This window comes from Nerophis lumbriciformis, linkage group LG03, assembly GCF_033978685.3.
Source record: "Nerophis lumbriciformis linkage group LG03, RoL_Nlum_v2.1, whole genome shotgun sequence".
Classification (NCBI taxonomy): Eukaryota; Metazoa; Chordata; class Actinopteri; order Syngnathiformes; family Syngnathidae; genus Nerophis; species Nerophis lumbriciformis.
Window position 1 is genome coordinate 38,218,281 of NC_084550.2, and position 11,720 is coordinate 38,230,000.

The window sequence follows — 11,720 nt, forward strand, 5'->3', positions numbered from 1 at the left end:
CACCTAATAACCTCTCCACGCAGGAGAGGGGGGCAGAGCAGAAAAGAGAGGCAGATCAACTGGTCTAAGAGGGCGGTCTATTTAAACGCTAGTGACGGCGTGGCGCAGTGGAAGAGTGGCCGTGCGCAACTCGACGGTCCCTGGTTCCATCCCCACCTAGTACCAACCTCGTCATGTCCCTTGTGTCCTGAGCAAGACACTTCACCCTTGCTCCTGATGGGTGCTGGTTAGCGCCTTGCATGGCAGCTCCCTCCATCAGTGTGTGAATGTGTGTGTGAATGGGTAAATGTGGAAGTAGTGTCAAAGCGCTTTGAGTACCTTAAAGGTAGAAAAGCGCTATACAAGTACAACCCATTTATCATTTATTTAGTGTATACAAATGAGTTTTAAGATGGGACTTAAATGCTTCTACTGAGGTTGTTGTCTAAAAACAAGTGTTTATGCCAGGGCTCTGATGTTCTGAGATTTACCGGGCTGCCCGGTCCGCCAAAGGTCAGCAACTTCCGTTCTCGACTTAATGGCGGCTTTTTCCAAAAATACTGTCCATTTTACGCCCTGTTCTCCGTCCTTCCTCTTTGTTTTCTCCAAATGAAGTCTCCAGAAATGCCCGGACCCTCCCCACGGTCTTTCGCAATCCTTCACAATGTGCACGGAGCTGGAGGGCTTCCTTCCACGCCACTGCACTAACCGCATACGAGCCTTGCTTTTCCCCTTAAAACAAGCCGCATCATTAAGTGTGATTAAAATCACCAGGAAGCGACCAGGAAACAAGTTGACAGGTGTGCTGAGGGTCTCCGGTGCGCTTGTGAAGTCAAGGAGAAAATGTGACCCTCTCACATGAGTCTTCTAGAAAATATGATCACTTTTAATGTAAACATGTTGCAGCTGCTTACAAATGATGTAATCATGTCTTACCTGTGCTTGCTTTCTCCACACTTTTAGGGCCCCATGGGACCCCGTGGACCCCCAGGACCTTCTGGGAAACCTGGAGATGATGTGAGTGTTTTGTCCAAAGCTTGAAGTCCATAATAATAATAACAATTATAAAGGATTAGATTTGAAAAGCGCTTTTTTTAGACACTCAAAGCACTTTACAGCGAGAACTATGAAGTCATTCACTCCACATTCACAAATTAGGGGCCCCTAAAGTGGTAATACTAGGGGCGGGTACCACATTCAGTACCAAACAATTTTGTCGGTATTACCAGGTATGGATTCATGTAAACTCAAACTGCGCAATATTTTGATACCTTTGTTGCACGTCCTAAATGGTTGTAGACTAAACACTTGGCAGGCAAACAAGCACTTTGCCATGCCAACAAAGCAAGTACGCCTGATGGAAAACATTCAAACGTAAAGAAAGGATCCACTTTTCAAAAAGAGCTAATTTGATGCTAATTTAAATTTAATTTACCATAGATATGCTACTGATACGGCCTACTCAGTGGCTTAGTGGTTAGAGCAGGCCTGGGCAATTATTTTGACTCGGGGGCCACATTTAGAGAACAAAATGTGTCTATTTCTAGGAACACAAATACAAAACCTCACAATAATGTCTGATTGAAGGCTAAAAACGTTATGACAGACCGCCTTAAAAAACGTAATGGAATTTTACATTTTTCTATGGACGATAAAACACTGAATATTGACAAAATATGAATGTCGCACCCCCTTTCGATCGACATATTTTTACAATCAAGTGAAACGCAACAAAAATGCAACAAACAGTGAAATATGAACGCGAAGGGTACAAAATAAACCCACCTACAACCTGATATATCTGATACATCACTAAGCTTTAGAACTTTGTTGTGAAAATCTCCTTCCGCGTCTGTGGAAACGCTCCCCACCCACACTGCTTGGTGCCTCGTCTGAGCTGCTGTGACGTAGATTACCCTAGTAACTAATTAGATTACCATAGTAACTGGTATATCATCCAAACGCGCAGATTCCAACCATTGAAATACTTTGTATAGTTCAAGACCTACGGTCATTAGAAAACATCACTGCACATCATAAGGGCAGCTAAGGTTGCCATCTTAAAGATCTAAAAAAAATTATTTGGGAATGTCCGGCGGGCCAGATTGAAAAGCTTAACAGGCCGCATGTGGCCCCCGGACCTTAATTTGCCTAGGTCTGGGTTAGAGTGTCTGCCCTGAGATGGGTCGGTTGTGAGTTCAAACCATGGCTGAGTCATACCAAAGACTATAAAAATGGGACCCATTACCTCCCTGCTTGGCACTAAGCATCAAGGTTTGGAATTGGGGGTTAAATCACCAAAAAGTGATTGCTGGGCGTGGCCACCGCTGCTGCTCAATGCTCCCCTCACCTCCCAGGTTTGATCAAGGGTGATGCGTCTAATGCAGAGAATAATTTCGCCACACTTTAACTTTAACTTAACAATCAAACAGCTGATGTGTAATAAATACAATAATTACAGTATGAACACTTTGTAGGACTCAACAAAAGACAATACATTCAACTTAATGGCAAAGACTACTTCCTGACTAAGGCAACAGACCATAGTCTATACAGTATACATAACTGCCATATTTAACATATTGGAATTGCAACTATACTATCTACATCAACTATATGATTTGCCTGAGAAGCTGGACAGAAGAAAAAAAATTAAAAATTTAAAATTTAAAATTTAAAATTTAAAATTTAAAATTTAAAATAAAATAAAAATGTATATAAAAAAATAAAAAATAAATAAAACAAAAAAGGGATTGCAACTGCATACAGTGTCTACTATGTAATACAGTACAGTACTTGCAAATGAGATTGACAAATGTAATTAAAAAAAAAAAGCAAAATATAATAACTTGATGGCACAGTTACCATAACCAAATTATTTTTAAATGTTAAATGAATTTAGTATTAAACAAATACCATTGGTAAACACATGAACAGACACCAAAGTCCCGTTCAATACTGGTATCGATTTCCAGGTACCGAGAATTGTGAAAAGTACCCATCCCTGAGTGATAGTGAATATATTCTTTTACAGTATATTTGATCTCAGTATATTTCTGCTTCGGTATGATGCAGACTAAGAATACATTATGTGTTGTTTTTTGATGATTTCTTTCTTTATTTCAATAGATATCATCCACTTCTCTCGTTCTTATAGTTGGAAAAACAAAGTCATGTTCATCTCTTGCATGTACGACCGGATCAACATTTACTCAGATTCCTTGAGGGCGCTAACTTTCCAATGTACTTTACACAGTTTATCATCCTCTTAAGCCTTCTCGGATGAAATTACCTGGGCAAAATAGGGCCCACGGGCCACATGGGGCCCGTTAAGATTTTCAATCCAGCCCGCCGAACGTTCTACATCATTATTGTATACCTTTAACATTATCTAGGTCACAGCAGCTTAGATTTTTACGTGATAATATGTCATATTGTAGGTGTTTATTATACTTGGGGCGATATAGCTCGGTTGGTAGAGTGGCCGTGCCAGCAACTTGAGGGTTCCAGGTTTGATCCCCGCTTCCGCCATCCTAGTCACTGCCTTTGTGTCCTTGGGCAAGACACTTTACCCAAGTGCCACTCACACTGGTTTAAATGTAACTTAGATATTGGGTTTCACTATGTAAAAGCGCTTTGAGTCACAAGAGAAAAGTGCTATATAAATATAATTCACTTCACTTTGCATTCATATTTTGCTGTTTGTTACATTTTTGTTGTGTTTTGCTTGATTGTAAAAGATACACAACTTTGGAGGAGCTGGTCTGAGAAGTAAACGATGTTCATATGTTGTTAATATTCAGTCTTTTATTGTTCATAGATAATATTGTACATTTATTTATTTTCATGTACATTTTGGGTGTCCCATTCAGTAAAAAAACTGTTAAATTCCTTTCCGTTTTTCATAATTTCTTTAGAACTCTATCGTGACTTTTGGTATTAGTGTTCTTGGAAAAAAAGGGACCCAAACACACATACTGTACAGCAAAATGTGTAAATATAATTTATACACACATACACATTGGCCCTCCTCCCCAGACACATTGTTTCTCTCAATGTGGCCCCCGAGTCAAAATTTTTGCCCAGCTCTGACTATAGTACGTACATAACACATGCACGCGCATTAGCTTTGGGTGTTGTTAGCTGATGATAGCGACTTGGATGGTTAGCATTAGCTGTTATTGAATGTACATTCTATCATAACAACAAGATGACTGCAAATTGCTTGTTGTTTCTTTTGGACCGGCACAACTTTTTATTACATAAACCTACCAAAAATTGAAATGCATATGTTCCTTTTTGACTGTACTAGAATGTATAATAGACTGTATTTACATTATTCACATGTGAATAATGCTGTATAATAGACTGTATTTATATTATTCACATGTGAATAATGCTGTATAATAGACTGTATTTATATTATTCACATGTTAATAATGCTGTATAATAGACTGTATATATATTATTCACATGTGAATAATGCTGTATAATAGACTGTATGTATATTATTCACATGTGAATAATGCTGTAAAATAGACTGTATTTATATTATTCACATGTGAATAATGCTATATAATAGACTGTATTTATATTATTCACATGTGAATAATGCTGTATAATAGACTGTATTTATATTATTCACATGTTAATAATGCTGTATAATAGACTGTATATATATTATTCACATGTGAATAATGCATTATAATAGACGGTATTTATATTATTCACATGTGAATAATGCTGTATAATAGACTATATTTATATTATTCACATGTGAATAATGCTGTATAATAGACGGTATTTATATTATTCACATGTGAATAATGCTGTATAATAGACTGCATTTATATTATTCACATGTGAATAATGCTGTATAATACACTGTATTTATATTATTCACATTTTAAAAAACACTTAAGTGTTTATTGTTTATTGTGAGCGAACTGTGGTGCTGAATTTCCCCCAAAGATCAATAAAGTACTTTCTATTCTATTCTATACTATTGTAAATATAGACAATTTCAAAACAATTTCAAAATGGTAACATCAGCTAGCTGATGCTGTTCTGGATATGGTTGTGCTTTAAAAGATTTAACTGTGAGAAAATAGCACAAAGCTCCTTTAAAGCTTCCCAATTAGCTATTTTCTCAAAACACTCTTAACGAGCTGCAGTGTGCTCAAACAACCACTAGGTGTGCATGTGAGCATATAATACTGTATCATCTATTTCTCTTTCGGACTTATCGCGTCTTCACATCTAGGACACGCCATTCTTCACATATTCTTCACTCACACTATAAGTGAGAAATTGGGCAACGACTAATCTGGACCCACTGTGAGGGCAAGGCGTAATTCCTTCTTTGGCCACTAGGGAGCAGCAGACATTCCAGCGCTCACTCTGCCATTAATAAGTAATCACTAGCACATATTAAATATAATATAAATATGAAATGATTAGAAAATGTACAAACAATTTCATTTACTTTGAATATTATTTAAAAGAAAATATGAATAAGGGATGAAAAATTCATTAAATTTCCTAGCTATTATAAAATGATTGTTGCTGATTTAGGGTGAGCCTAGCAAAACTGGAAGAAAAAAAAAAGATTAATCATGAAAAAATATCACATTAATTGAGCAAATAAATGACGTGCCTTCAAGTAAAGTATTTCAAAAGTATTCCTGGATGACATTCTGACAAAGAAACTGCATTTTTGTACAAATATTGGTGTCTTTTTTTAAAAGTTTACTGCCTTTAACGTACATAATAATACCCTGTCATTTACTCATGATTAATCCCAATTCTAAACTGTGATTACAGTGAACTGATTTTAGAAGAAAAAAAAATGAAATGTAAAATAATTATTTTAAATGTACATATTTGAAATTTTAAAAAATGATATTCATTAACTTTTTTTTTTTTTTTATGTGATTAATCACAAAAAATGATCACATTATTTGAGCATATAAATGATGTGCCTTCAAGTAGAGCATTTAAAAACTATTCCTGGAAATAGCATTTGTGTACAAAAATGTGGGTCTTTTTAAGTTTAAGTTATGCAAGCAAGTAATAATAACCTGTGATTAATGTCATTTACTTTGAATATTATTTAAAAAAATATATATGAATAAGGGATAAACAATTAATGACATTTTCTAGAAATTATAATATTATTGTTGCTGATTTAGGGCGAGCCTGGCAAAAATTTTGGAAAATCCAGTAAAGTAAAGTATTAAAAAAGTATTCCTGGATGACATTGTGACAATAAAACTGCATTTTTGTACAAATATTGGGGTCTTTTTTTTGTAATTATTGTCTTTAACTTATGCAAGCGAGTAATAATACCCTGTAATTTATTAATGATTAATCCAAATTCAAAAGTGTGGATTACAGTGAACAAATTTTAGAAAAAAAATAATTTGACTGCTCTAAAATATACATGTATAAAATGTAAGATAATTATTTTAAATGTACATATTTAAAATAAAAATACAAATTATATTGACAAATATTTAAAAAAAAGAAGTGATTAATCACAAAAAGGTATCAAATTATTTTTAGTATATAAATGATGTGCCTTTAAGTAGAGCATTTAAAAACAATTTCTGGAAATTGCATTTGTGTACAAAAATGTGGGGTCTTTTTAAGTCTAAGTTATGCAAGCAAGTAATAATAACCTGTGTTGAATGTCATTTACTTTGAATATTATTTAAAAAATGTAATAAAGAATGAACAATTAATGTAATTTCCTAGGAATTATAATATTATTGTTGGTGATTTAGGGCGAGCCTGGCAAATCTGGAAAATCCGGTAAAGTAAAGTATTTAAAAAGTATTCCTGGATGACATTCTGACAATAAAACTGCATTTCTGTACAAATATTAGGATCTTTTTTTAAGTTTACTGCCTTTAATTTACGCAAGCGAGTAATAATACTTTTAAAAGTGTAGATTACAGTGAACTGATTTTAGGAAAAAAATGTATGAAATGTAAAATAATTATTTTAAAATTTAAATATTTAAAAAATTAAAAAAAATTATATTAACAAATATTTTTAAAAAATGTGATTAATCGCAAAAAGGTATCAAATTATTTGAGTATGACATGCCTTCAAGTAGAACATTTAAAAAATATTATAATTGCATTTGTACAAAAATGTGGGGTCTTTTTAAGTTTAAGTTATGCAAGCAAGTAATAATAACCTGTGTTTAATTTCATTTACTTTGAATGTTATTTCAAACAAATATGAATAAGGGATGAACAATTAATGTCATTTCTTAAAAATTATAACATTATTGTTGCTGATATAGGGCGAGCCTGGCAAATCTGGAAAATCCGGTAAAGTAAAGTATTCAAAAAGTATTCCTGGATGACATTCTGACAATAAAACTGCATTTTTGTACAAATATCGGGGTCTTTTTTTTAAGTTTGCTGCCTTTAATTTATGCAAGTGAGTAATAATACCCTGTCATTTACTCATGATTAATCCAAATATACATGTAAAAATGTAATATAATTATTTTAAATGTACATATTTAAAATTTAAAAAAAAATTACATTAACAAATATAAAATGTGATTAATCACAAAAAAGTAAAGTATACATGACGTGTCTTCAAGTAGAGCATTTAAAAACTATTATAATTGCATTTGTGTACTAAAATTTGGGTTTAAGTTATGCAAGCAAGTAATAATAACCTGTGTTTGATTTCATTTACTTTGAATATTATTAAAATAAAATATAAATAAGGGATGAAAAATGCATGTAATTTCCTATAAATTATAACATTATTGTTGCTGATTTAGCGCCAGTCTGGCAAATCTGGAAAATCCGGTAAAGTAAAGTAATTAAAAAGTATTCCTGGATGACATTCTGACAATAAAACTTCATTTTTGTACAAATATTGGGGTCTTTTTTTTAGTTTACTGTCTTTAATTTACGCGAGCGAGTAATAATACATTTAAAAGTGTGGATTACAGTGAACTGATTTTAGAAAAAAAAATGTATGAAATGTAAAATAATTATTTTAAATGTACATATTTAAAAAAAAATTAAAAATTATATTAACAAATATTTAAAAAAAAAAAAGTGATTAATCACAAAAAGGTATCACATTTTTTGAGTATATAAATGACATGCCTTCAAGTAGAACATTTAAAAACTATTATAATTGCATTTGTGTACTAAAATTTGGGTTTAAGTTATGCAAGCAAGTAATAATAACCTGTGTTTAATTTCATTAACTTTGAATGTTATTTAAAAAAAAATATGAATAAGGGATGAACAATTAATGTAATTTCTTAAAATTTATAGCATTATTGTTGCTAATTTAGGGTGAGCCTGGCAAATCTGGAAAATCCGGTAAAGTTAAATATTTAAAAAGTATTCCTGGATGAAATTCTGACAATAAAACTTCATTTTTGTACAAATATTGGGGTCTTTTTTTTAGTTTACTGTCTTTAATTTACGCGAGCGAGTAATAATACATTTAAAAGTGTGGATTACAGTGAACTGATTTTAGAAAAAAAAAAATGAAATGTAAAATAATTATTTTAAATGTACATATTTAAAAAAAAATTGAAAAATTATATTAACAAATATTAAAAAAAAAATTTGATTAATCACAAAAAGGTATCACATTTTTTGAGTATATAAATGCCATGCCTTCAAGTAGAACATTTAAAAACTATTATAATTGCAATTGTGTACAAAAATGTGGGGTCTTTTTTTAAGTTATGCAAGCAAGTAATAATAACCTCTGTTTAATTTCATTTACTTTAAATATTATTTTTTTAAATTAATAAAGAATGAACAATTAATGTAATTTCCTAGAAATTATAACATTATCATTGCTGGTTTAGGGCGAGCCTGGCAAATCTGGAAAATCCGGCGATCGTGGACCTTCTGGACCTCAGGTAAGTTGACTCCACATGCAGGTCCTCAATACCGGAAAAAAAAAAAAAAGGTCATAATGTCTTCTCTCCTTTTAGGGAGCTCGTGGATTCCCAGGAACTCCCGGCCTGCCAGGCATCAAAGGACACAGAGTGAGTTTTCTGAATTGTGATATTGATTTGTTGTTAATGATGACTTTTGTGCCTGATCTCCAATGTAGGGTTATCCAGGTCTGGATGGCACCAAGGGAGAGACGGGAGCTCTTGGATCGAAGGTAAGATCTGATCCTTTACGGATGATGCCTTGATGCTAACATGCTTCCTGTGTTGCAGGGAGAATCTGGTGCTTCAGGAGAGAATGGAGCTCCTGGACCCATGGTATGTTTTCTTTGGAAATATCACAAGTTTTATACCAGTGCGGTTTTAAAAAGTTCCATCTCCTGCGTCCTCATAGGGACCTCGTGGTTTGCCCGGTGAGAGAGGTCGCCCTGGACCCAGCGGAGTGGCTGTGAGTGCCCCCTTGTGTCTGAAGTCTTGAACTTTGGCTTTTTCTTTGGAACTTGCGACTGACTTTGCATTCTTGTACTGCAGGGTGCTCGTGGCAATGATGGTTTGTCCGGCCCTGCTGGTCCCCCGGTACGTAAATACCTTCAAATCCTGCTCTTCTTGGTCTGTTTGGATTCACAGAAATAATCCTGATATTTTCAAAATAAATTACATTTTGAAATATAATATATACCATTCTAAGATATGATGGCTGCCACATTGTTAGTTATTTACATTTGTATTACATTTGAGCACAAAGAGCTCAGTCAACTTCCTTTTGTGGTAAACATACTTGGTTGGGGTCTGAATTAGAGTTGTACGGTATACCGGTATTGGTATAGTACTACGTATTCAGTACTATACCGCCTCTGAAAAGTACCGGTCCACCACCCCCCTTTCCTCCGTCATCGTCACGTGGTGACATCGCTGGTTTTACAAGCAGAGGAGCATGTTTGGCAGCGCACACACACGGAGTACTTACAAGCAGACACAGTGTGTAGACAGAAAAGGGAGAACGGACGCATTTTGGCTAAAAAACTAAAGATAAAGGTGAAGTTATAACACTGAAACGCCCTCTAAGAGTTGGCTACTTCTAAATCACTAATCCTGGCCTCCATGGCGAAAAATAAAGTATGTTTCTTACAAGTAGTCTTATCACTGGAGGACGAGGAACAGCTAAACATTCTTCACTACACACCGTAGCTCACCGGCGTCACAATGTAAACAAACGTCACATCTAACATCCACAGTAACGATACCAAGTACAGGAGCGTATCTAGTCGATACTACTATGATTACATCGATATTTTTTAGCATCACAAAATCTTTTTTGCGTTTTTTTCAAATGTATATCATGTTTATAAACTCAGGAAATATGTCCCTGGACACATGAGGACTTTGAATATGACAAATGTATGATCCTGCAACGACTTGGTATCGGATCGATACATGTGTGGTATCATCCAAAACCATACTTGCCAACCCTCGGGAGACTCCCGAAATTCAGCGCCTCTCCCGAAAACCTCCCGGGACAAATTTTCTCCCAAAAATCTCCCGAAATTCAGGCGGAGCTGGAGGCCACGCCCCCTCCAGCTCCATGCGGACCTGAGTGACGTGTCGACAGCCTGTTTTCACGTCCGCTTTCCCACAATATAAACAGCATGCCTGCCCAATCACATTATAACTGTAGAATGATCGAGGGCGAGTTCTTGGTTTCTTATGTGGGTTTATTGTTAGGCAGTTTCATTAACGTCCTCCCAGCGCGGCAACAACACACAACAACAGCAGTCACGTTTTCGTCTACCGTAAAGCAGTTTGTCTGCCGTAAACAGCAATGTTGTGACACTCTTAAACAGGACAATACTGCCATCTACTGTACATGCATATGTGACAAAAACATCTATGGCTTTTAGAGAGTGCAGTGCACAACTGCGCACACAACAAGGAGACGAAGCAGAATGCATCATCAGAGAGGGTGTTCAGCATGGTTAGAAAAATAGTGACAGAGAATAGAACAAGGATGGACAATTCAACCCTTAACTCAACAATGAGTAGATGAGTGTTATGTGTGTGTGTATATGTGTAAATAAATGAACACTGAAATTCAAGTATTTCTCTTATTTATATATATATATATATATATATATATATATATATATATATATATATATATATATATATATATATATATATATATATATATATATATATAGCTAGAATTCACTGAAAGTCAAGTATTTCTTATATATACTTGGTGAATTCTAGCTGTAAATATACTCCTCCCCTCTTAACCACGCCCCCAACCACGCCCCAACCCCAACCACAACAGGGCACCTAACAAATCGATCCGATTCCGATTCCACGGGTGATTGATTCTCGATTCAAACAGATTATCGCAATGTATAAAAATCATAATTAATTTTTTTTAAATCAGGTTACATGTTAGAAAAGCTCCTTTCTGGTTGCATGAAGATGGCCTAAAAACGTCTTTGCGATTCAGATGTGAATTAATTTTGTTGTGCACCCCTAATACTTGGCCAGTGTAGCTGATTGTGATTCTGATGAAAATTTGTAGGATTAATGTCAAAAAACTGGGAATGTACTAAACTTGTTACGTTCTTGTGTTGGCATTGTTGGTCTGGACCCCAGAATGCAGAGCAAGGAATGCAATGTGCAGGCAATAAGTCAGTTTAATTAGGGAAAAACAATGCAAAACAAAGTTAGTGCAGCACAGGAGTGCATAGAAGACAAACGTTTGTCAAAATACTAAGCACAAATAATCGAGCACCTCGAAAAGAGCAAT

General features: G+C 34.6%; 1 protein-coding gene across 2 annotated transcripts in view; it reads left to right on the forward strand.

Annotated features, from left to right (window-relative positions):
• col2a1b (collagen, type II, alpha 1b) overlaps nucleotides 1–11,720 on the forward strand; it is a 150,855-nt gene that overhangs the window by 53,214 nt on the left and 85,921 nt on the right. For both annotated transcript variants that reach the window (XM_061937692.1, XM_061937693.1), the window contains 7 exons: nucleotides 943–996; nucleotides 8,843–8,896; nucleotides 8,972–9,025; nucleotides 9,094–9,147; nucleotides 9,206–9,250; nucleotides 9,327–9,380; nucleotides 9,464–9,508. In XM_061937692.1, coding sequence (XP_061793676.1) covers nucleotides 943–996; nucleotides 8,843–8,896; nucleotides 8,972–9,025; nucleotides 9,094–9,147; nucleotides 9,206–9,250; nucleotides 9,327–9,380; nucleotides 9,464–9,508 — 360 coding nt within the window. The remainder of the gene's footprint in view (nucleotides 1–942; nucleotides 997–8,842; nucleotides 8,897–8,971; nucleotides 9,026–9,093; nucleotides 9,148–9,205; nucleotides 9,251–9,326; nucleotides 9,381–9,463; nucleotides 9,509–11,720) is intronic.